The 26,110-nt window shown below is 45.0% G+C and overlaps 2 protein-coding genes across 5 annotated transcripts in view; both read left to right on the top strand.

The window, feature by feature from the left end:
- The window catches only part of DNMT3B (DNA methyltransferase 3 beta), a 42,227-nt gene extending 40,433 nt beyond the window's left edge, over nucleotides 1–1,794 (top strand). For 2 of the 4 annotated variants that reach the window (XM_032592583.1, XM_032592581.1), the window contains one exon: nucleotides 205–1,794. In XM_032592583.1, the coding sequence (XP_032448474.1) occupies nucleotides 205–346 (142 nt within the window). In that variant the 3' untranslated portion in view covers nucleotides 347–1,794. The remainder of the gene's footprint in view (nucleotides 1–204) is intronic. The other 2 variants (XM_030309807.1, XM_030309805.1) reach the window with 1 other exon arrangement.
- Nucleotides 1,795–5,506: 3,712 nt separating this feature from the next.
- The window catches only part of MAPRE1 (microtubule associated protein RP/EB family member 1), a 31,215-nt gene continuing 10,611 nt past the window's right edge, over nucleotides 5,507–26,110 (top strand). The window contains exons 1-4 of the mRNA XM_030309808.2: nucleotides 5,507–5,638; nucleotides 12,058–12,181; nucleotides 23,098–23,243; nucleotides 25,766–25,973. Of these exons, the coding sequence (XP_030165668.1) occupies nucleotides 12,061–12,181; nucleotides 23,098–23,243; nucleotides 25,766–25,973 (475 nt within the window). The 5' untranslated portion in view covers nucleotides 5,507–5,638; nucleotides 12,058–12,060. The remainder of the gene's footprint in view (nucleotides 5,639–12,057; nucleotides 12,182–23,097; nucleotides 23,244–25,765; nucleotides 25,974–26,110) is intronic.

Here is a 26,110-nt window from a genome sequence, read left to right as displayed (position 1 = left end):
CTGCCCTCATGTGCTGAAGAACCGGTGGGCCTGACCTCTGGGGGTCAAGAGAGGGCTCGTGTGCAGGCCTGGTTGGCCTGATGGGATAAAGGGCAGAAAGAACAGTGCCATACCGTTCACGTTTAAGATCTTCCAGAGGTGCTAAGCGTGGTGGAGGGGGGCGCTTCTGACTCCCTGTCTTTGTACTCTGGTGCCTCCCGCCAGGATCTTCGGCTTTCCTGTACACTACACGGATGTGTCCAACATGGGCCGTGGTGCCCGCCAGAAGCTGCTTGGGAGGTCCTGGAGTGTGCCTGTCATCCGACACCTCTTCGCCCCCCTGAAGGACTACTTTGCCTGTGAATAGCCCCCAGGCACCCTGAGCCCAGGAGCACTGGGGCATGTGGGGCAGAGCCAGGACCCAGGAGGTACAGCCTCAGCTCTGCCCTTCCTTTGCTCCGCGTTGTGGGGTTGCGCCACCTATCCTTGGCAGGAGCAGAGCCGTGCGACCCCCTCCTGGCAGGAAAAGCCTGAGGTGCTGCCTCCTTGTGCACAATTCAGACCTGGCTGCTAGGAGTGGCCAAACACGGTGCTCGTTTTGTCTTCTAAAATTTTTAAAACTTGAAGTAGGTAGTAAGATGGGTTTTTTTTTTCCCCTCCCGGGTTTACCGCTCAGAGAAACAATGGCTAAGATACCAAAACCACAGTGCCAACAGCCCTCCAATACTCAGGTTAATGCTGAAAAATCACCCAAGACAGTTATCCCAAGACTATGATTTTTAAAAAACATCTGCGGCTCCTTGTTTCCCAGGACTGCAGTGGTAGACATGTAGCTAAGGGACATTTTAAGGGCCCTGGATGTTTTTCTTCCTAGGGCTAGCAGAAGAGGAGATGATGTCTATGTCGTTCTTGAATTTTCCCTAGCACATTCCCCTGGCCTCAGTATAAAGGGCTGGGACCCGCTGTCAGGGCCCGTGTAGAGTATTTTCTGTAATGATGATGATTTCAGCAGGGATGACCTCATCATCACATTCAGGGCTATTTTCCCCCCCACAGACCCACAGGGAGGACCACCCTTAGCGATATCCCTCCCAGTGACTGCAATAGAACCCTCCGGGGAGCTCAGGAAGGGGTGGGCTGGGTATAAATTGCCATATATTATGCAGACAGGTATGGCTTCTCGCTATCTCCCTCTTCCCCACTAGAAGGGAACAAAGGAGTAGGCTTAGGTAAGACATCCCTGCCCACCCCCAAAATGCACCCTTCCAGACTACTCTGCAGGCACAGGTCTCCACATTAGAAGTAGGATACCCCGATTCCTCAGCCTTTTTCTAAACTGAGAAGCAATGACAGCCGGGGCACAAGCACATTCCCTGCACTCTCCCCTCATCTAAGAGATTGCAGGGGGAAACTGCAATAAAAGCTCGACCCTCCTTCCAGAGATTTTAAAGTCCTTTTGTATTCCATGAGAAGTTGTTTTTAGGGGGAATGGGAGGTCGGGAAAGCTGCATTTCAGAAATGCTGTCGTAATGGTTTTTAACACCTTTTACTCTTCTTACTGGTGCTATTTTGTAGAATAAGGAACAACGTTGACAGGTTTTGTGGGAATTTTTTTATACACTTTTTTTTTAAATCACAGACTTCTATTTTTATGTTTTAACGTTTTCATAAAAAGTTTTTTTTTGTAACTGGAGCCACGTAACAAGTATGGGGGAAAATTGTGCCTTGTTTCAACAGTCTTGCTAATTTTTAGGCTGAAAAATGACAGATGCCTAGAGTTTACCTTATGTTGAATTAAAATCAGTATTTCTCTAACAGTCTGGTGTCCTTTCTTTTGCAGGTCAGATGGGTGGGACGTGGGAGGGCCTGATTCCAGTGGAATAGGTGGGAGTCGAAGTAGGCCCTTGGTTCACGCAGCAAGCACAGTGTAGAAGTGAGAGTGAATGCAAGCCGGGGAGAGTGGGAGAGAGAATCCTAAGCAGGCTCCACACTCAAGCCTGTTGCTGATGCCGGGCTCAGTCCCAGTACTCTGGGATCATGACCCGAGCCAAAGTCAACAGTCACACTCAATGGACTGAGCCACCCGAGCACCCCTCCAGGCTGTTTCTTATAGCTCTTGGGTAGCTGATCAAGATGATTAAGGACTCCAGAATCCCAAGGCTGCTTCTCCCAGTTCTCTACACCTTGGTTGGAATCCCTTGCACCCGGACGCACTACTCCCAAGCTGTCCTGTCCCTGTTCAGTCACAGGACTCACGGTAATGGCCCTAGGAGTCTAACCTGTGGCCGCACCTCTTTGGGTAGAGTATCCCCGTTGCTCTGCAGGACTTTCCCAGCCGGCCAGCCAGGTGTCCCAATACCCCAGCCCATCATGCCACAGTCCTATCACTAGATCTACTAGATCTAGCCTTTGGTCAGGGACTAGGAGCCAGTGAAAAATTTCAGTGCCTCTCCCGAGGTTCATCTCAGTCAGCTGATGCCTGCCGAGGGAAAAAGGTTTGTAAACGGCTGCACATGCAATGAGTCAATTGAACATCAGCTGCACGTGGCAACTATATGTCTCTTCCTGTAAAAAGTGTTCTAGTCCTGGCCACCTCCATGACTGTAGTTGTGGGCCTTATTAAGGCCACTGTTGGAATGGGGGATGAGAAACGTTTTGCAAGACACCATGGCGAGTCGGTTGGCAATTAGCAAGCGGGCTGGCACTCCTGAGGTGTTGAGGTCCCAGGGGCCTCGGCTGCCCTATTAAGCTGGGTTGGTGTGCAGTGCTGCACCAAATACCAGGGCAGAATGAAGCGAAATAAACAGCCCCGGCCTCGAATCCCCAAGAGAGGAGGTGGACTAGCCCTCCAGGTGAGGGGCTCTTGGGTGGCCTGGTCCATTTGTGGGGCAGATTGGGGGCTGGCTTTGGAGGGGCTGTCGGAGCTGTTCTTTAAACGAGATGGGGGGCTAGGTTGGTGTCTCCATGATCCCTGGCCCAACGGCAAGGGGGAAAATGCGACGAACATTCTGATCTGGGGGAAGGGGTTGGACCTCGTGTTACCTGTAGGCCTTTTCTGGAACAGTCTTCCAGTTGTCTGGAGCTCTATCCAGGAAGATAACATCTTTAGCAGGTAAGGAGCATAAATCCTGCCCACTTCCTAGGGCTGCTGTGAGTGTTCAAGGGCATGATCTGGGTAAAGAGCTTTGTCTGGTGCCTGGCATGTAGTAAGCCCTCATGTGTATGGGATGGCTTTGTGATAACAAGCCACTAGTCAACGCAGTGTTAATGCCTGGGTGCTGGTAGTGATGGTGACATCCGATATTTATTCGTGTATTAAAGTCTTAAGGAAGAGCAGGGCAATAATCCCCCGGGTGCTGGGCTGATGATGCAACAACATCTTGTGTTCAAGTTGTGTTCATCACCCCCCCCCCCCACCCCCTCGATCATGTTAGGGTCCCCTTGCTCCTTGTTAGGGAGAATTGACGGGGGTGGCTTTGGGATCTGGCACACCAGAGTCCCGTGGAAGGGATCTTGTAGAAATATATTTTCTGATCCAGTATCCATTCTAGAACCACGCATTGCCCTTGGTTATTTTTGAAACTTGTGAAATATACAGAGCCATGCATAAATCCCAGTGTTTCAGGCCTTATAACCTAGTGTCCTCTCTGAGCCTTGGTTCATCCTGAGGTCTCAGCATCGCAGAAGGGAAACAGGTGGGCATTACTGGAGTTGGTGATATTTACTCTGAGTCTTTGCACATGCTGTCCGGAACAGCCTCCTTGCCAAACTAGTCCTCCAGTTCTTACTCTCCCAGGAAGCCTTCTTTGCCCCCATTCAAGGCAGGATTAGAAGCCCTTTCCTGATCTGAGTCCTCCTTCCCTGTGGATAGATAGGAGAATTTATCTTAGCACAAAGCACACTGTATTATAACTTAGTTTTGTAGTCTTCTCTCCCTTGAGCTTGTGAAGTGCCTAAAGCAGCCGAGACCTCCCAACACCAGTTTTTAGCTCAGTAAACTTGTCATACGTTTGGAAAGCTTAGGCCTTGAAGTCATACTTTTTGTTTTGTTTTTGGAGAGGGGACTCACATATTCTACCTGCAATAAAGAGATCACTCCCATGTTAAAATAATTGCTTAAAAACCCATGTTGAAGTCTTCAAAGTCTTTTTCCTGCTGGAGAGAAACTTTTTTTTCACTATTCTCTGCCCTTTTGCAGTCAAGGCTTAATCTGACCCAGATAATCTTGGCTAGCACCCTCCTGAGTAACATTCAGACTGGAAACTTTTAAAAGCTCAGAGGCTAGGGGCACTTGGGTGCCTCAGTCAGTTAAACATTCTACTCTTGTTTTCAGCTCATGATCTCACAGTTCGTGAGTTCGAGCCCCACATCAGGCTCTGCACTGACAGTGTAGAGCCTGCTTAGAATTTCTCTCTCTCTGCCCCTCCCTGGCTTGTTCTATCTCTCTCTCAAACATTAAAAAAAAATTAAAACAACAACAAAAAAACTCAGAGGCTAGGGGCGTCTGGCTGGCTCAGTTGGTAGAGCCTGGGACTTTTTAACTTGGGTCAAGAGTTTGAGCCCCTCTTTGGGCCTAGAGCTTACATAATTATCTTAGAGGGAGAGAGAGAAAGCACAATCAGGGCGAGGGGCACAGAGAGGGGGAGACACAGAATCCCAAGCAGGCCCCACGCTCTGAACAAAGAGCGCCAGGCTGTGCTGGAACTTAACGTGAGATCACGACCTGAACCGAAGTCTGAAGCTTAACCGACTGAGCCACCCAGCCGCCCCCATAGAGCTTACTTAAAAAAAAAAAAGTCACAACTAAAAGCTCAGAGGCTATGTCTGGTTTTTGCTTACTATGAAATACCTAGGGCCTGATTGATCAGAAAAAATAGATATTTGTGGGACGCATAAATAAATGATACCTAGACAAAACCCAGCTCAAAACCTGGGTCAGCTCCTGTGATGCTGGGCAAGTCACTCTCTGAGCCTCAGCTTCCTCTTCTTTAAAGTGGGTGTAACTCATTCTTTCAGCAAAGTCAGGCAGTGGGACACAGACTGAGAAGATCCTTGCTTTTGTGGAACTTAAGGAAAGGCAGACAAAGGCATAAACGAATAAACACGAGGACTTCATAGGCACTGAGAGGAAAATAAACGGATGATGAGATCACAGGGTCATAACAGAGTGTTCACAGGATGTGTCTCTGAGGTGACTTTTAAGTCTTTCCTCAAAGCTCTTACCAAGTATCTTTATTATCCAATAGCCCATTTTTGTAGAAATTCATTGTAATACCGATTTTTTTTTTTTTTTTTTTTGGCTCCTGGGGTGGGGAATTTGTAACTGGATTCTTCCTACTAGGCAGGCAAACCCGGACTGGGGCGGGATCTCATTGGCTTCGGCAGACCACGTGGCTGATTGCCCTGGCAGCCGGCGTCCCGCCCCCGGGGCGCCCGAGCAGTCTATCACTGGCCGGGCCCCGCCCCTGGCGCGCGGCTCAATCCCTCTCTATAAAAGGAGCCGGCGGGGACTGACGAGCCTGTACGTCTGCGCGTAACGGGGCGGGGGGTGCGTGTGAGGTCATCGCGCGGGCGGGCGGGCGGGGTCGGGCGGTTTGAACGAGACGAAGACGGAACCGAAGCCGGGCACAGGCAGTGGACGCGGTCCCGCCGAGAGCCGGTGAGCCGGCTAGCGGGCACGGGGCGGCGGCCAGGGGGTGGCCGGGTGGGCTTCGGGCCGGGCAGGCACCGGCGGGCCTTGCGGGCAATGCCTGGGCCCCTCCTCGAGGCCGTGCAGATCGGGTCGGGTGGGGGAAGGGCGGGGCCGTGACCCGGCGCGCGCGGACTGGGCTGGGGGCGCGCGCCGAGTTCTGCCATGGGCGGGGCCTCGGGCCGGAAGTGGGGGCTGCCCCTCGGTAGCATGGGGGCTTCTGGGCCGCGGCCTAGGTGTGGGACCCGGACCGCGGTAGCGGGCGGTTCCGGGTTGGCCAGTCCGGGTAAGGGGGTGTGTGTGGTTGAAGTGAATCCTGCTAGGAGCTCTGGGGACCCCGACTGTAGGAAGCTGTCGCCTGGTGGTCAAGCGTTCGGTTTTGAATTCAGACCTGGGTTCCATTCCTTGCGGTGCGACCTTGGGCAGGTGCTGGAACCTCACGGCCTTAGTTTCCTCATCTGTAAAACGGGGACAATGATAAGACTACAGAAAGCTTTTATCACATTATGGGGCAAGAAGTAGGCCAGCTCAATGGACTCCTTCCTTTCGTCATGCGGTATTTGTTGAGCGCCTGCTAAGTACTAGGTGTTGTGCTGAGCGTTGGCTATAACCCAGGAGCAGGAGGCAAAGGCGTCTGCCTTGTGGTGGGGAGACAGATAGGAAATAAGAAAATGAATATATGGACAAGATAATTTCGGGATAATTTCATATAATTACTATGAAGACAGTATAACAGGGTGATAGGAACAGTGCTTTTCCAGTCCCTGCTTCACAGCTGCCCTGAGGTGCTTCAGGTCAGAGTTCACCCTCTGCCCCATTTTGAAGATGAAGATCCTGAGGCCCATTGAAGGGAAGGTACACTAAACCTGGCATTCACTTCCTGTTGGGGTGCTGTAAGAATTGTGATAATAATACACTTGATCTTAGCCAAAAGGCCAAGAAGCGATAGAATTTGATAATAATAGCTATTTGCTAGTTGGGCATATGCTATGTGCCAGGTATTGTGTTAAGTGCTTGCTGTGGCATTGTATCATTTAATATCACACTATCTCTAAGAGATCCTATGTTCATTTTTTAAAATCTTTTAATGTTTATTTTTGAGAGAGAGTGAGAGAGACAGTTTGAGTGGGAGGGAGACAGAGAGAGGCAGAGAGAGAGGGAGACAAAGAATCCCAAGCAGGCACCAGGCTCTGAGCTGTCAGCAGAGCCCGATGTGGGGCTCAGACTCACAAACTGTGAGATCATCACCTGAGCCGAAGTCAGAGCTTAACCAACTGAACTACCCAGGCCCCCCTGTTCATTTTTTTTTTTTCTTTAAGTTTATTTATTTTGAGAGAGAGAGAGCACGAGCACATGTGCGCACGGGGAAGGGGCAGAGAGAGGGGGAGAGAGCATCCTGAGCAGGTTCTTCACTGTCAGCACGGAGCCCTGACCCAGGGCTGGAACTCATGAACCGTGAGATCATGACCTGAGCTGAAACCACGAGTTGGGTGCTGAACCGACTGAGCCACCCAGGCTCCCCAATCCCGTGTTCCTTTCTACAAATAAGGGACTGAGACTCTGAGAGGTCAAGTGATTTGCTTTATACTGTCCAGCAATTGACTGAAGCCACATCTGTGATGCAAGAGTCGAGGCTCTCAACACCTGTATTATGCTACCTCCCTGAGAGCTAGTGTGTTTCATAGCAATGTGTCCCTTGTGGTGGTGTGTCAAAGTGCCTGGCACAGTTTCTGGCACACAGAGAAGCTCAAGACATGATGTGCTTTTCACTGAAGTGTTTTCACTTAGATCTCATGTAATCCTCACCACCACCTTGTGCAGAATGTATTCTTCACTGTTCACAGGTGAGCCATTTGTGATCCAGAAAGGGTCACATGGCTTTTGTCTGGTGGCACCTTCCCTCCCCCTTTCCATAGGGCTCACTATGGTGCTTGGAAGTAATAGGGTGCTCCTCAGCCAGCATCCAATCAGATGGGTTTCAGAACCTGCAAGGAGAACTGTGAAGGAGGACAGATACCTGGGGAGGTTAAAGAGCTTTTTCAAGGCAGTTGAAACCTGGATCATGGAGCCTTCTAAAGGTGAGGCTTGCATGATGGTCATGGGGTGTGCCATTGAAGCCAAGCAATGGAATTCTTACGGGGGAAGCTGTAGGTAGCTGTAGCTCTGAGAACTAGGCTCTGTTTTGACTGCCTGGAAGAGCCAATTAATTGGTTGAGTCAGTGGATGTTTATTGTATGTCCACAGGGTGCCTGACCCCATGTATTTAGTGGCTGCAGAGTTTGCGGAGCACATGGGACCAGGTATTAATGTACTGCTAATGAAAGAGTTTTAAATTATATGATGATGAAAGGCCATTAACGTTTTCTGAGCTGGGGTGTGGTCAGGAGACACACGTGGCTTAACCAGCTGCTTACATTTTATGGTAGCATGACACATACAATACCCGCAGTGTGTATGAATGTGGCCAAAATAGATTACAAGTGCTTAGCCTGTGACCGTGCTTTTTGTTTGGATGTATCTCTCCTTGGTCCTCGGTAATAGCGTTTTGCACACAATATGCGTTACATTTATTCATTCAGGAATTTTAAACGGGGGAGACACTTGATCGGATTTATGATTCAGAAAATTCTTTGTGGCTGCTGTGTAAGGACAGATTGAAGCAGTGAGACTAATTTGAAGGCTGCTGCAGTGGATGGGGATAAGAGATAGTGGGGCAGGTCTTGGGCACTGTTTTTGGCACTGCAGGTAGGAGGATGAGTGAGACAAGGCCCCTCCCTGCCTGGATCTTGTTTGTTTAATACCTGGTATGTGTCAGATACCACGCCGAGTATTTTATGTACCTTACCTCATTTAAACCTCACACCGTAATTTTTAGATAGGTGGCATTCCCTCGTAAGATAACTGAGGTGTACTGAAGTTAAGTACCTTGCCCTGGGTCATACAGGGAAAGAGCGACAGCCTCACACTCAAACCCAGGTCTTCTTAGCTGGAAATTCTCAGCTCTTTTCATAGAGCATATTGCCTCCTGGCCCAAATCTGAAATGATTCAGAAATGAAGAGATAATGACAATCCAATGTAATAATACCTATCATAGAGATTTGAATGAAGTACTGTGGGATCAGGAATTAATTTCCCAGTGGAGTCAGGAATTAAATTGTGTTGGCTTCCTGTATAAAATGGTTTTATCGTCTGAATTTAAAAGCTCAAGAGCGTTGACGGTTTGCTTTCTGAAAAAAGTGTACATGGATACAGTTTTCTGCCTTTGACACTGTCCTGCCCACCTGAAAACAAATAGCATTTATTGCGTGCCCGCTGTGTGCAAGGCACTGTGCCACGTGCTGTGGGGGATAGGTGAATATGGGATGTGAGAGCACAGACCTGATGAGTTATTTATCCTGCCAACCCTTGGTCACCCCTGCTCATAAAGAGGGGATTGGTTGGGTAGATCACTGTCTCTTCTAGCCCTCTCATTCGGTAACTCTATGACTCATGAGGCTTGCAGGAAACCGGTGTGGGAAAACCAGCTCATGTAGTAGGCACGAGGTGGATGGAAGGAAGTGCCACGAGAGAGCATGAGGTCTCATGATGGTTCCAAATTTGCTTTGAGTTTTTGTTTCCCCAGTTGGTAATATTGATGTCTCAGGAAATGAGAGAAATTCTAAGTGTCAAGGTCACTATGAAATCCAGTCCTTTATAGTTCATTGTGTGTCCTCCTGGTAATTGCCCAGAGATTTCACTCGGTCTGGATTAACCTGACCTTAACTCACATTGCTTGAGTTTTCCTTTCCCACAGTTCTCTACCAGCAGTTAAGTCATTTGGTCTTTTTCACATGTCGGGGAATGAGAATTCTTGTCCCCTTCAAGGTTCTTCTAGCTGGACTAAGAATCAAATTGACATGAGACAGATTAACAGGAGAAAATCAAATTTAGTAGGTGTATGTATGGAGAATTTGCATGGTCACGGGAATTCCAAAGACAGGCAAAATGAGGTCTATATGTTCCTCTAAGGAGGGGTCTGGGATTTCAGAGGAAAGGAATGCACTTCACAGGGCGATAAGAGCAGGTAATTAGATGTTTGCCCTACCATACAGATGGGTCACTCATAACATTTATCTCTGCTAATAACCCTTTTTCCTGGGAAAGACCCCCAGTGTAGATTCTTCTGTGTGGTTAAGGAAGGGACAAAAGTTTTTTGTGCACACGGGGTCTCGAGTGCCTTCAGCTCAAAATAATCCACATGCCAAAGTGGCACGTTCTGGGGGCGTGGGGTGGGGGGCTGCCCTGAACCCCTTCACAGACTTAAATGAGAGTGTGATTCTACCCTGTTTAAATCCCCACAATGGATTCTTTAACAATTACAGAATAAAATCGAAACTCCTTACCTTGGCCTGCGGAGTCCTGACGTGATCTGGCGTCTTAATTTCTTTTTCCTCTTCTGTTCCTGCTCTCCTTCTTGCTTGCTGGGCCACAGCCACCTTTCACATCTCAGTGTGGCTGTGTCCTTCTGAATCTTAAGCTCAAACATCAAGTCAGAGAGGCTTTCCCTGACTACATTCCCCACCACCCTTACTTCCTAAATGGTTGATAGGAAATGACATTTGTTTGTGGGTTTGGTGTGTGTCAAGACTTCCACCGCTAGAGCGTGAACTACCGGTGGGCAGACAACTTGTTTCTCTTGCTTTTCCATTTCTTGAACAGTGCTTGGTGTACATTTGTTGACTGAATGAGGATGATGATGGCATCCACATTTAATAGCATTTTAAGTTACTGTGTTTCTGTGTGTTTGTTGTTTTGCACCCGAAAGCCTAGCAGAAGGTTGAGGGGCAGCATTTTCTAGTGGCTGGGAGAGAATGTGGATGGTGGGGCTGGACAGGTTTGGCTGCCATTCCCAGGGTTTCTATGTTGAGCCTCTCTCCTCATCTGTAAAATGAGGAGAACGAGGTGAACCTTGCAGAGAGTTGTCGGGGTAAATGACAAGTGCCTGTGAAGCTCCTTCGATGTCTTCCTGTCCCCAGGTGGTTTAGCAGAGAATAGCAGCAAGGTCTCTTCACTGTAAGGTTATTTCCCAACATGTTTGTAGTACTTAGGGTTTTGAAAAGTTTTATTTACTGTTTGATTAGAAAAGTGGATATAGTCTTTTTTTTTTTTTAATTTTTTTTTTCAACGTTTATTTATTTTGGGGACAGAGAGAGACAGAGCATGAACAGGGGAGGGGCAGAGAGAGAGGGAGACACAGAATCGGAAACTGGCTCCAGGCTCTGAGCCATCAGCCCAGAGCCCGACGAGGGGCTCGAACTCACGGACCGCGAGATCGTGACCTGGCTGAAGTCGGACGCTTAACCGACTGCGCCACCCAGGCGCCCCTAGTCTTTAAAGAAAATATGGAAAATAGTGAAAACCAAAAAGAAGAATTAATAAAAGTCCACCATCTGGGGGTGCCTGGGTGGCTCAGTCATTTAAGCGTCTGACTCTTGATTTCGGCTCAAGTCATGATCTCATAGTTCGTGGGATCCAGCCCCACATTGGGCTCTGTGCTTACAGCTCAGAGCCTGTTTGGGATTCTCTCTCTCCCTCTCTTTCTCTCTCTGCCCCTCCTCTGCTCAAGCATGTGCTTTCTCTCTCTCTCTCTCTCTCTCTCTCTCAAAATAAATAAACATTAAAAGAGAAAAGCCCACTCTGAAGGAAACTTCTGTGAACATTTTGATATGGTAATGGGTAAGTTTGGACTGACATTTTCTCTTTCTTTTCTTTTCTTTTCTTTCTTTCTTTCTTTCTTTCTTTCTTTCTTTCTTTCTTTCTTTCTTTCTTTCTTTCTTATTTTGGGATAGAGAGTGAGAGCAAGTGAACGAGGGAGCATGCAAGCAGGGGGAGGGGCAGAGAGAGAGTGGGAGACAGAATCCCAAGCAGGTTTTGCACTGTCAGCACAGAGCCCAATGCGGGGCTCAAACCCATGAATTGTGAGATCATGACTCAAGCCGAAATTAATAGTCGGATGCTTAACCGACTGAGCCACCCAGGATCCCCTGGACTGACATTTTCTGAACAGAGAACATTCTTGTTCATGCATTAGCCTTCCTTCATAAAGCATTTAATCATCTCTTTATATAGTGTCTTTGTTATCTTCAAATTTTATACGAATCACATTAGAATGGGGCCTAACTTTTAGGCTGGTGGGTGTTGGGCAATTCATCCAGGGTCATGCTTATGTGTGGCACTCCAAGCTGGTGGGTGGAATCGTAGTGTTTGATTTGGCCTCTTGGGGAAGAATGTGAAGCTTAAAAATTGTGTACTACAGGTTTGGGTGACTCTCCAGGAAATGGCTTGCTCTCCCTTGCATGCCTAATAATGTGAGCCCTTCTCTTTTCCTCACCTGCTTCCTCACCTGTAGAAGATGGCAGTGAACGTATACTCAACGTCCGTCACCAGTGATAACCTAAGTCGACATGACATGCTGGCCTGGATCAATGAGTCTCTGCAGCTGAATCTGACAAAGATTGAACAGTTGTGTTCAGGTAAGAGAAATCCACTACGCCATTTTTCCAGGAAAGCCTGCAGGTCCTTTAGTAATGCACAGGCCTGTATCTGACTGCAGAGGCCACTGGTTCAGGTTCTGTGTCAACCCTGCCCTAGTTCCACTTCTAGAAGGAACTGTGCTGAGAGGGTGCTTCTGGCCCGCGTGCCACCATCTCTACACCCTGCCGCCTGCTGCCTAGCCCGGCTTTTCCATCTGCACGCTTGTGCGTCCAGATTTGAAATATTTTATTTGAAGATGGAAATTATAATTGTTCTAGTTTTATATTTTATCAGTGGCATTTCTTATTCCCAAGTAGCACAAGACCAAAGACCTGCAAATGCCATCTCAACCACAGTTTTATTGAACTGTTGTTTAACAAGGATTTCGCGGAGAGGTAATGATTTAAAACAAGAACAAAAACATGTTTTGTTTTTGTGTATACTAATTGACATTTAGAAAACTGAAAAGAAGAAAATAAAAAATGCCCATAGTTTCAGTATTCAGAGAAAACTGCCCTTGGGGTTTGCTTTCACTTTTCTGTGCACATATATATATTTGTATATGTCCCAGCTTTTTTCAGTTAACTGTGTTGTGAATGTTCTCTGTGTCATTCATTGTCATAAAAATGACTTTGTTGTTTAAAGTTTATTTATTTATTTTGAGAAAGAGAGAAAGCATGCATACACACATGAGTATGGGAAGGGCAGAGAGAGAATCCCAAGCAGGCTCTGCACTGTCAGCACAGAGCCCGACCCAGGGCTTGAACTCACAAACCGTGAGAGCATGACCTGAGCCCAAACCAAGAGCCATCTGCTTAACCAGCTGAGCCAGGTACCCCAAGAGATGACTTATTTTTTTTTTTTTTAACGTTTATTTTTGAGAGAAAATGAGGACAAGTGGGAGGGGGACAGAGGATCCGAAGCAGGCTCTGTGCTGACAGCACAGAGCCTGATGTGGGGCTTGAACTCACGAATCATGAGATCATGACCAGAGCTGAAGTCTGATGCTTATCCAGTTGAGCGCCCCCAGGTGCTCTGAAAAATGACTTATTTTTAATGGCTACGTATGGGGCGCCTGGGTGGCTCAGTCGGTTGAGCGTCTGACTTTGGCTCAGGTCATGATCTCGCAGTCTGTGAGTTGGAGCCCCGCATGGGGCTCTGTGCTGACAGCTCAGAGCCTGGAGCCTGCTTCGGATTCTGTGTCTCCCTCTCTCTCTGTCCTTCCCCCGCTCATGCTCTGTCTCTCTCTCTCTGTCAAAAATAAATAAACATTAAAAAAAAAATTTAATGGCTATGTACTATTTCTTTCGATATGCTGGAGTTGTTTAACATCTTCCTGACTGGGGACATTTAGGTGGTTTCTAATTTTTCCATAGTGATTTCTAGAAATGGAATTACTAGATTAAAGGGTATGAACTTCAGGCTCTTGGTAATTATTTTTCATGAAGGTGTTATTGGTTTCTATGTCCCCTGAAGACTTTCTGTCTCACCTTTTGAGGGTTGTGCTACCTGCTCCTGACTGTCCTGACATGATAAGAATTGTGTTGGGGTTACCAGAATTGGATCTACTACAGATAGGAGGTGGGGTCAAAAATATGCCAGAAGGATGAGATGTGTATTCTGCTGCTCCTTCAGTTGTTAATCTTGTTTGTGGGGTAGAGAATTAGAACCCTCAGCTTCTCATGGTAGTAACAGTAGCAGTCCTTTAATTGAACGCTTACGTGGCAGGGCCACGTAAATGTTTTTCCAGTATCTCTTCGTGTAACTCTCACTATACTTTCATGAGGTAGAGATGTTTATTAACCTCAGTTTACAGATGAGGAAATGGGCTTAGAGAAATTGAGTAACAAGTCGCCAGTTATACAACCAAGAACAGAATTGAGACTTGAACCTTTGTTTAAATCAAGAGCCGATGTTCTTCAGCTCCTATGCCCTACTTGCTCTCCAGACTTTTCCTTTAGTGGTGCCATTTGTATTGATTTAAACTGACTGGTTTCAGGAGCACCTGGGTGTTCAGTTGGTTAAGCGTCTGACTTTAGATCAGGTCATGATCTCTCGGTCCGTGAGTTCGAGCCTTGTGTCAGGCTCTGTGTGGACAGCTCAGAGCCTGGAGCCTTCTTCGGATTCTGTGTCCCCTCTCTCTCTGCCCCTCCCCCGCTCACACTCTGTCTCTCTGTCTCTCTCTCTCTCTCTCAAAAATAAACATTAAAAATAAAATGACTGCTTTCATTTATGTTTTTTTTTTTTTTTTTTTTAAATGAATTCAGCTTCTGTACTTCCTTATTTTATAGCTAGGTTCTAGTCTTGCTCTTAGTTTCACTTGCTTGGCTTGTTATATCCCCTGGGATGTTTAATCTGGGTTTTACAGGTGGTCAGAGGAAGGCTTCATGTAAAGTTCTGTAGTGAAATGGTGCCTATGAGTCATGCTTGTTTCTCAGTCGTAGTGGGCACAGGTTGGATGCGGGCACAGGTTGTCAGCCTTAGATCTGTGCTGCCTTTCCCCTGGTTTCCGTTCACTTCCTCAGTCCCATCACCGCATCCCCATTTGTTTGAGGCTCTCAAAGCACTTGCTTGCCCCGTGATTTGTGACTAATGTGGGGATGAGGTCATCCTAATTTTCATTGGGGCCAGCTTTTTCACCAGCAATTTCTCCCTAAAATTTATCTCTTTCCATATATATACTCTGAGGTATATTTCACTTAATTGGAAAATGAGAACTCTTTTCATGTGTAGATAAGTGGTACATATATGATCTGGCTCCAGATTTATCTCATTCAGACAGGGAGCTGCTGTGGATAGTCAGGACTGGGCATGAAGAGGCTTCAGTCTGCTCTGAGCCATGTGATTTTGGACGTGTCCCTCCACGTTCTAGTTCCTCATCTGTAAACTAGGGAAGTAGGACCAGGCCCACCTATTGGGCTGTTCTGAGGCTCGTCTGTAAAAATAGCTCTCAGATACTGATTCTTGCCAGACTCTGGAGGTGAGTGTAGATCTCTCTGGGGAGGGTGCATGCTTGTCTTAGAGAGGAGACTGCCCGTGGGGCACAGTTTATGCATTACAGAGCCTGGTTTTGAACCCACATCTTTCTGACCACAGAGCCTATACTCTGCTGCATACATGATAATTTTTTTAAAAAGAAGCATTTGGAAGAGAGTTAAACAAATGTGAATTACATATCATTAATTATAGTGATACTATCATTAAAAACCCCTGTGAAGAATTTCCACTTTGTAAGCTGCCTGCCGTTTTTCTTACCCTAGATAAAGTGCTTTTCCCTAGCAGAAAGTGCTAAGTGCAGGACACTTAACCGTGACTTGTAAACAAACTTTTATTCATTCATAGCTAGTTTTCCTCTGGAGAGCTGTTTAGGAGTTCTCTCCAAGTATGCAGATGTTTGCATTGTGTTTCACCCTGATGCTTAGAAAACCAGGTCTCGGCTTTCAGCATGAGACCAAACAGGATGAGCTGCAGAAACCGTGTCCCTGGAGAAGGCCTGCTGCCAGGGGATTGGAGTCATAGAGAAAGTGAGCTTCCTCAGACTCTTGAATTTCCCAAGGCCTAAGCAGCCTCCCAGTAGCCTTTAACCAAAGCTGGTGCCTGGTCCCTCCTGGTCTCACCTCTGATAAGCATAGCATCAAGCTGACTAGAATTTTCTTCCAAATACAAGCCTAGAAGGGTAGGGATAGGTTTTTCTCTGGAGAGGGCAAAGCTCTGAGTTCCTACACAACTAATGTGCCAGTTGCCTGTGAAATGGCCAAGTTTTGTCAGCATTGTGAACCCCCCACCCTCCTCCCCGTCCCAACAGTGAAACAAGCCTTGCTTGGCTCTTGTGAGGTAAGGCGAGGATAACTTTCAGAGACAGAGTTGTCAGGTTGTTTCAAGATGTATTTCCATTTCATAGTCTCCCTGTTTTTGAGAGCTAGTCATCAAGTATTTTGGAAGAACAGCCATCAAGGAAAAACCCCTAATCACAGAGAATAATTTGGATGAGGGATTGCTTGTGTCAGAGAGGGGATGCTGGTTGCTTTTTGTCAACCAGTCCTCTGTTCCATATTCAGGCCCCTCTTCATGTTTCCAAGGGTCCAGCGTGGTGCTTTGAACCTGTAGAGTGGCCCTCACTGAATGTTCTCGTCTCCGCTTTCTCTAATTGTCTTCTGTTCTCTAGCCTGGCCTCCTCCATGGTTCCTGTGCTGCACAGAATAGGAAAGGTGTGAGGTGTGCAGTCCCTGGCAAATGCTAGATTTCCTTTTTCCTCAGCTGGTTGCAGGAGCCCTCGAGTTTCTCTAAACAGCCTGTCAAGCTTGCTCATGCTGCTCCGAGTGTGACCACGCCCCTAGCCAGGCCTCCTCCACTTTTTCTCCTCAGGTTTTCCAGACACTCATTTGGAGCCACGATTCCACTGTTCTTCTAGTGTTTCAGGCCTCAAAAGAAGCTAATTCACCAAGTGCAGTATGTCTTCTGAGGGATGCTTTGGATCCCGCCCCTTTTCAGTTTGCTTATTGCTGCCACAGTGGCCTAACTAGGCACACGTTCCCCTCGGGTTCCCCTGCCCCCACTCTCTCATACTACAGTGGTCTACAGCCTTTCTCAGAGACCCCAGTCCCCCCTTCTTCTTTTTTAAGAGAGAGAGTGTGCCTGAGTGGGGGCTAGGGGCAGAGGTAGAGGGAGAGAGAATCTTAAGCAGCCTCCATGCTCAGTGCAGAGCCCAACCCTGGAATCATGACCTGAGCTGAAGTCAGGAGTTGGTTGTTTAACTGACTGAGCCACCCAGGTGCGCTGAGATCATGTTTATTGAGTCACAACTCTGTTCGAGAAAGTATCTCTTCCAATTTTTTGCCTGACTCTTCAACCACCTCCTTGATTTTTCTTTGCTGTAATTAAAACAAAAAAGATAAAGTTTTTTCTTTTTTTAAAAATGTTTATTTTTGAGAGGGGGGAGTGTGCGTGTGTGTGCACACGCACGTGCACGGGGGAGAGGCAGAGAGAGAGGGAGACAGGATCTGAAGCGGGCCCCGAGCTGACAGCACAGAACCCAGTGCCGGGTTTGAACTCATGAACTGTGAGATCGTGACCTGAGCCCAAGTTGGGTGTTCAGCTGACTGAGCCACCCAGATGCCTCAAGAAATTTTTTTCTAATATAAGTAATTTAGGTCTTCCTTATGGAACATTAAGAAAACCATAATTTGCTGTAATGTCACAATTAGTGATAGTCATTGTTATCTTTTAGATGTATTTTCCCCCTTAATTATGGCTTTATTTATTGAGCACTTATCATAGGCCAGACACTTTCCAGAGTGCTTTACATATATAACCTGGGAGATGAGGACTGTCATCGCCATATTATATGTGGAGAAACTGAGGCATAGTTAAGCAACTTGCCCAAAGCCATTCATTTTAGCTGTACTTTCAGTACTTTCCTATAAGCGTTAAACATAATCGACATACACTGTATATATAGTTTTTATTTTTTGAATAACTGAAGGTTTCAAAGTGGTTTAAAATTCAAAAGGAACAAAAAGATAAACAAAGATAAAAAAAGATAAATTGAAAAGTTTCCTTCTAACTCTGTCAACTAGTCACTCCCATTTTTGCTCCAGAGAGAGGGTATATGTACAGGCAGAAACATCCATCCATATTTTATGAGTGTGTGTTCTCTTTTCCTCCTTTTTACACAGATGGTAGCATGTGTAATCACATTATATATTCCAAAGTGTTTCATATCCATATAGCTGATGCCACTTTGCTTTCTTTTTTGTCTGTGTAAGACCTAGTTTCCTCAGAGCAGTCCCCTGTCAGTGGACATTTGGTTTCTTTCCAGTCTCTTGTTCGTACAGACCCTTAAATTAAATAACAAGTACAAGCGCATGTATGTGTTGGACAGTTTTGTTTCCTGCTTTTAAAATTAAAATAGGATTATTTTTCCCATGTTAAAATATCTTGAGCCTGATTTTTTTTTTAATTTTTAATTTTTTTTGTTTTTAGAGAGAGTGCATGTGAGTGGGGTAGAGGGGCAGAGAGAAAGTTTTTTTTTTTTAATGTTCATTTTGGTGGGGGGGGGAGGGAGAGAGAGAATGAGACTATCTTAAGCAGGGTCCGTGCTCAGCGCGGAGCCCGACATGAAGCTGGGATCATGACCTGAGTCAAAATCAAGAGTCGAATGTTCAACCAACTGAGCCACCCAGGGGCCCCTTGAGGCTGATTTTTTTTTTTTTAAGTTTATTTATTTTGAGAGAGAGGGGGAGGGAGTGGGAGAAAGAGGGAGACAGAAGGGGGCAGAGTGAGGAAGGGAATCCCAAGCAGGCTCTGCACCATCTGCACAGAACCTCACATGGGGCTTGAACCCATAATGACCTGAGCAGAAATCAAGAGTTGGACGATTAACCATCTGGGCCACCCAGGCGCCCAAGGCTGTTCTTAATGTCTGCATTAATGGCTCCTCATAGCCCTCTTTTTCCCAATTTTATTCCTCCTTTAAGATGACTGACGCCTCACCTATTCTCTAAAGTCTGAACATGCTTACATTTAGTAGTTAGTGTGTTTTCCATGTGATGTGTTAGAACCTCGGGAGCTCTTCATCTGGAGTCTTCTGATAGACAAGCATCTCTCGCATGGAATGTTGGCTACAGCTTTCGTCTCATGCTTCAGGGCTCTTCGCACCCGAAAGGATTGAGAACCAGTGCACTTGAGATCTCGCAGGCTTTTGGAGTAGGGGTTGCACTGTTTCGTGTTCTCTGCTTGCAGCACAGATCTTGGTAGGGGGGTGCCGTAGCAGTTGGTGAGACTCGTGGTTGACTCAGTGACATACAGCTGGTTCTGCCCTAAGTCCGTCTACATCTTCAGGCCACAGATTATGTGGGCCTGTTCTCCTGCCACAGATCGCTGGGTCAGCAGCCATCTGAGAGGGGCCCTGCTTGTGCTGCCAGCCTTTGTTCTTAAAGCAGACTGGACTGCAGGCTCCTCTTAACCTGTTCTGTATCCAGTTGAGACATTTCTAGGCCAGGAGTTTTCAGCCCTTTTGTGAAAGGCAGCTGATAAATGTTTTTCTTTTAAACATTTGCCTTCTTTTTTTGTGTGTTCTTTTTTTTTTTTTAACTTTTTTTTTAACGTTTTATTTATTTTTGAGACAGAGAGAGAGAGAGAGACAGAACATGAATGGGGGAGGGGCAGAGAGAGAGGGAGACACAGAATTGGAAGCAGGCTCCAGGCTCTGAGCCATCAGCCCAGAGCCTGACGCGGGGTTCAAACTCACGGACCGCGAGATCATGACCTGAGCTGAAGTTGGATGCCTAACTGACTGAGCCACCCAGGCGCCCCTTTTTTTGTGTGTTCTAATTATAGAAGTAATATTTACTGGGGCTCCTGGCCAGCTCAGTCAGTGGAGGGTGTGACTCTTGATCTCAGGGTTGTGAGTTCAAGCCCCATGTTGGGTGTAGAGTTTACTTAAAAACAAAAAAATTTTTTAAAGTAATATTTACCATAGTACATAATTGAATATTTAAAAGATAGAATGCATCCAGTACCATCCCCCAGAGATGGCCACTATTTAGTCATTTTTTATCTAAAAAACAGTAATTTCGTATGGTTTAACCGGATAGGTTGTATTTTCTTCTAGCTTTTTTTCTATACATATATATTAAATGACTATTTATATATATGAAGATATTTTGTAGATAAGTTTTTTATATCTTGCTCGCTCTTTTAATATTAAATCTTGAGTTCCCCCCCAAAATAAAAAAAGTATTTAAAAAAAATTTTTTTATAGTTTATTTATGTTTTGAGAGAGAGAGAGAGTGTGAGCAGGGGAAGAGCAGAGAGAGAGAGAGGGAGACACAGACTCCAAAGCAGGCTCCAGCTTCAAGTTGTCAGCACAGAGCCAGACGCGGGGCTCAAACCCACCAACCACGAGATCATGACCCGAGTCGAAGTCAGACACCCAACCTACTGAGCCACCCAGGCACCCCCCCAAAAAATGTATTTTGGATACTTGCATAATTTCTCAGGAAGATGGTGTGCTAATTGATTGCTCTTACTGTTGGACGTAAAGGTTGCTTCCATTTTTTTTTTTTTTAACACCCGTGAATAAAGTTAGCATAGTTTTGTAAGTGAATCTTTGCCCTATTTTTTTTTTTTTAATTAACTGCCTTCGACTGGATCCCCAGATGTGTTTATATTTCTTTTGTGAATTGTCCAATTACCTTGTCCATTTTTATGAGGTGTTAATTAATGTTTTTCTTTATGTATCATTTCTCTGCTTCAGCCAGCTACAGTGTAGCAGCATGGTATATCTTTTCTCCCCATCTAGGAAATGCTTCTTTATTCAACTATAAGTTGTTCTAAGAGGATGTAAGATGATGGTACTATGCAAAAGAACGGTGGGCGGGGAGTTCAGGATACCTGGGGTCTGGTTCTAAGCTTGCTCTCTGGCCTCTGTGGTCTTGGGCCACAGTTTTTCGTCCTCAGTTTTTAAATTTATGATGGCTCTAAGGATTCTTCTGGCTCTAAAATAAGGAACTGTGATAGTTCATCAAACAGGTTTTTTCTGAGAAGCATATGACTACTGCTTTTAAGTGGTTTTGGTTGACTTTAGCCAGAAGTTCATGGATGGCTTGAGAATAGTGTGCATTTAGTAAATGCACATTATTTTGCTGTTTCAGAAAATTTCCTTTCATGTGTAGAGCAGTGCTGTGGGTATAGATGCTTAATAGATTATTTTCTGTGTGTGTGTGTGGGGGGGGTTTATGTGCATGCGCTTTTTAAGCTGATTTTTATGCATCACATTTACATTACAATTAGTAAATTGTGACTCTTTATTTTTTATTTTATTTTTTTAATTTTTTTGTTAATTTTTTTTTTTAATGTTTATTTTTGAGAGAGACAGAGACAGAATGTGAGTGGGTTAGGAGCAGAGAGAGAGAGGGAGACACAGAAGCAGAAGCAGGCTCCAGGCTCTTGAGCTGTCAGCACAGAGCCCGACGCGGGGCTCGAACCCACGAGCCGTGAGATCATGACCTGAGCCGAAGTCGGACGCTCAACCGACTGAGCCACCCAGGCGCCCCAAATTGTGACTCTTTTTAAATGTAACAGGTTACCCTTCTTTATGCTCTTTGTTAAAGAAACTTGGTTATTGTCCTCTAGAATGTAGGAAGCTCTTGGTGTCCCTATTTTAAAAATATAAATACTGCTAATTGAGTCCCTGGACCTAGAATTCCTTCAGTATATTTTTGTTGGACAAGAAAGTAAATCTGGCACCTCGAAAACCAGGCTTTCACTTTCTGATGCTTCTTTCTACTCAGACTGTCACTGTGGTCACTGAAGTGCTTCTGCCCTTTGCATCTTCTTTCCAAAAATGATGATAATGGCACTGTTATGCTAGAACTGGCCGGGAGCCAGATTGGCCTGATTTAAAGTAGGTTGACAGTGCGTATTACAGCAGTCTCGCTCTGCAGAATGCCCCTTGGTTCGTCCCTGGGTTTCTTGTCCCTACCGCTGGTTGGCTCCTTTGGCCCCTTTAACCTTTAGCCCTGCAGGGACAGTTCAGTGCACTGGGAACCCTTCCCTGTCTGAGGAGAGTGTGGTCTGGTAGGCTTTAGAGGAGTTACATTCATGGACATTTTAAGCACCAAGGAAATATTTTTGGGGGTGGTGATGGGAAAAAATGGGAAAGTGGGGGGAAGGAATGAAATTGGAAAGCAAATGGGATGAAATCTATGTAATGATTGTCTGTAGTTACTTTAAAAAAATTCAATGGGAGAACACAAAAATGTCTTCTATTTAACTTTGTTTATAAACTGTTGGGTTAAGTTTATGTAGAGATGTAAAACCTCAGGGAGACAGTCCTCTTAGAAAAACATTTATTTAACCTGGGTCAGAGGATGGATCTTTAAAGTACTTGGGAAATCCCTACTCTTGCTAGTGGAGAGGAGGGTATGTCCTTGCAAAAAACCAGAGTCACCTCTCTTTCTGTTTTTGCTCTTCTAGGCATTCGTTTTCTTTTTCTTTTCTTTTTTTTTTTTAAGTTGTTTTTAGAGAGAGCACACGTGATTGGGGGAGGGGCAGAGAGAGACAGAGACAGAATCCCAAACAGGCTCCACAGGGTCAGTGCAGAGCCCGATGTGGGGCTTGAACTCACACCCTGAGATCATGAGACCTGAGCTGAAGTTGGACTTAACCAGCTGAGCCACCTATGTGCCACTAGTGTTAATTTTTCTTTATAGTGGTCATTTTATTGTCATGCTGGTTTGTTACAAAGAATAGTTTTAAAATGTCATAGAAACATTTCTTTTCTCCTCATCACAGGCTTCTGCATTGCAAGTGTGTTAGAACTTAGGTGAAACCAGTCTTGTTACTGATTTTGAGAAATTGACTTTGAAGTCATGTGGTAATGAAGCTTTTGGGTTTTATAGATCTACCTTGTTATTTTTTTTAATTAATTAATTGTTTTGAAGTAAACTCTACCCCCAATGTGGGGCTCAAACTCACGACACCAAGATCAAGAGTTGCATGCTCTGTCAATGGAGCCAGCCAGGCACCCCAGTAGGGTCCAATTTACAATTTTTTGAATTGTACATGGGTTAAATAAGTCTGAGCAAAAGTTCATCCTGCTTTTTTTTTTTTTATTTTTTTTTTTTTTAATTTTTTTTTTCAACGTTTATTTATTTTTGGGACAGAGAGAGACAGAGCATGAACGGGGAAGGGGCAGAGAGAGAGGGAGACACAGAATCGGAAGCAGGCTCCAGGCTCTGAGCCATCAGCCCAGAGCCTGATGCGGGGCTCGAACTCACGGACCGTGAGATCGTGACCTGGCTGAAGTCGGACGCTTAACCGACTGCGCCACCCAGGCGCCCCTCATCCTGCTTTTTTAATCATAGCATTTAATGACCTAAGTGTGTATTTTATTCTCTTGTTGTTCATTCAGGGGCTGCCTATTGTCAGTTTATGGACATGCTGTTCCCTGGCTCCATTGCCCTGAAAAAAGTGAAATTCCAGGCTAAGCTAGAACACGAATACATCCAGAACTTCAAAATACTACAAGCAGGTTTTAAGAGAATGGGTGTTGACAAAGTAAGTAAATTTTATTCTTTCATTTAGATTTTTCTTTTTAGGTTGTTTCTTAACTAGTAATTGTTACTAGTGGACATTTGCTCCCCTTCCCCCCTCCCCCCCCCCAGCCCAATTCATATAGTTATCTTTTCTCCAGTTAACATAGAATTTACTGGGAGCAAAGTTTCCCTCTACCCTCCTATCCTTGGTTCTCCTGTTTTTCTCCTTTATTTTGAAGTTACTAGTGTTTGGAGGAATCAACCTGTAAATCTGTACTCATTTTTTTTTTTTTTTAATAATACTGTTTAATCTTTATTAGTCTGAGATCTAATCCTTTTTATCCCTGGATTTACATCTGTAAAGCATAGCATATGGTAGAATAAGTAGTTCTAATAGAGAAGATTCTAGAAATACTTGCTTTTTATAGCAGGGTATAGGGAAGATCCCTTGTGGGTGCTGGCAAGTTCCCTTTTGCCCCCAATGATATTTGAAGGTACCAGAAACACAGTCCACCAGACTTCATTAAGGACAAATGTTATCTCTGTGTTAATAGATAATGTATTACTGCAAAATTAATGTTTCTCCCCTCCCCGCTCATTAGAATGGTTTGTTCTTTTATTTTTTTTAATTTTTTATTAAAATTTTTTTAATATTTAGTTTTGAGAGAGTGAGAGAGATAGACTGAGTGGGGGAAGGGCAGAGAGAGAGAGGGAGACACAGAATCTGAAGCGGGCTCCAGGCTCTGAGCTGTCAGCACAGAGCCTGTTGCAGGGCTTGAACCCACGGACCATGAGATCATGACCTGAGCCAGAGTCAGACACTCAACCAACTGAGCTACCCAGGCTCCCCTAGAATGGTTTATTCTTTTAAGTCATTTTTGGGGAAAAACATTTTTTTAGTAAAGTTTGTAATCACTCATTATCTTGCTGGTGTCGCTGGTCTGTATTTGCTGTGAAATCAGTCTTATTTTTATTTTAGTTTTGTCTCTATAGAATACATAGAACATACATTTGTATTGAATGAAAATCATTTTGTTACCAGGCATAGTTTAAACTAGGTGTAGCTTATTATATGCAGTAATTTTTCTTTTCATAGAATTCTATTTTATTCTATTTATTAAATTTTTTTTAATGTTTATTTTGTTTTTTGAGAGAGAGATACGGAGCGTGAGTAGGGGAGGGGCAGAGAGAGAGGGAGACACAGAATCTGAAGCAGCTCCAGGCTCTGAGCTGTCCATACAGCCCGATGCGGGGCTTAAACCCATGAACTGCGAGATCATGGCCTGAGCCAAAGTCGGACACTTAACCGACTGAGCCACCCATACATCCCTATGCTTTATTTTTTTCAACAAGGAAAATTTCTAAAGCATACAAAAGTAGAGCAACTGGTATGATGATCCCTCATGAACTTCAGCAATTATCAAATCATGGCCAGTTTGTTTCAGATATACCTTTACCCCACCTGCTGTAGTCAGGGAGTATTGAGAAGTGAGTTCCACATGTAACATTTTGTTTGTAAATGCTTTAGTATCATACAAAGTAATTTCTTAAAATTGTATTTATTTGCTTAGAGGGGTAGATATGGTTCAGATTATTACATACATTCTTCTTTATAAAAATACAATTGCCACTGGAATCCTTGAAGAGTTAAAAGATAATTACACTCTGGCCAACGGTCCAACAATTTGAGGTCATAACTGATAACACGATCCTTGCACAATAAAAAAGTTTACAGGGTCCTTAAAGTATATTTTAATAGGATTGGAATTACTTGAAAAACATAACCGTTTTATAGAAATCTGTTCTGGGACTGATTATGTACCTTGAGCGTTTTTTTTTTTTTTAATATTTTTTTTTTTCCAATGTTTATTTATTTTTGGGACAGAGAGAGACAGAGCATGAACGGGGGAGGGGCAGAGAGAGAGGGAGACACAGAATCGGAAACAGGCTCCAGGCTCTGAGCCATCAGCCCAGAGCCTGACGCGGGGCTCGAACTCACGGACCGCTTGAGTGGTTTTTAAGACAGAATTTTTTCCCCCTTTCTTTTTTTTCTGGATGAATTTTTTTTTTTTTTTTTCCCAGTTTTACTGAGATGTGGTTGACATGACAGAATTTTCTTTAACAGTTCATTGTAGGTACCGGTGGTTGGTTTGTGCTCTAGGTTTCATACTTTGTGATAGGCACTGTGGCCGTGCAGGTTGCATAGGAGATTTACTCTTCACAGTGCAGTGACATGTCTTACGATGCCTTTGGATATGTGTATGTGACTTCTATATGATACAAATGATGCTTATTCTTTTGCCTTTCTAATTCCTTTTGATGGACTGGGAGGGTGGTTGCCAGGTCTAAGTACTTTGTGGAAGGCAAACTGAATTAAACTCTCTCTATAAACTTTCAGGGGCTTACTTAGCACTAAGTTCTTGCCTCTAAAAATTTTTTTTTCTCCTTTTGGCAGAGCTTTATACTGATTTGATGCATGGACATGTTTGATGCTTGCCAAAAGCCTCTTGCTTTGGGCTAAATAGTCTTGATATTTCTCTGCAGATAATTCCTGTGGACAAATTAGTAAAAGGAAAGTTTCAGGACAATTTTGAATTTGTTCAGTGGTTCAAGAAGTTTTTTGATGCAAACTATGATGGAAAAGACTATGACCCCGTAGCTGCCAGACAAGGTCAAGAAACTGCAGTGGCTCCCTCCCTTGTTGCTCCAGCTCTGAACAAACCGAAGAAACCTCTCAGCTCTAGCAGTGCAGGTAAAACAACAAAACAAAAACACCATTTCCAAATAATAGTATTCCAAGTATTCATTCATTCAGCCTTCAGTCAGAATCTCTTGAGCAGCTGTTGGCTTTGGGAGATTAAGCAGCTCACTCCCAGCCATGTGGTATGA

This window comes from Lynx canadensis, chromosome A3 (genome assembly GCF_007474595.2).
Source record: "Lynx canadensis isolate LIC74 chromosome A3, mLynCan4.pri.v2, whole genome shotgun sequence".
Classification (NCBI taxonomy): Eukaryota; Metazoa; Chordata; class Mammalia; order Carnivora; family Felidae; genus Lynx; species Lynx canadensis.
Note: the sequence above shows the minus strand (reverse complement) of the source record. Positions and strands in the feature narration are given on the sequence as shown.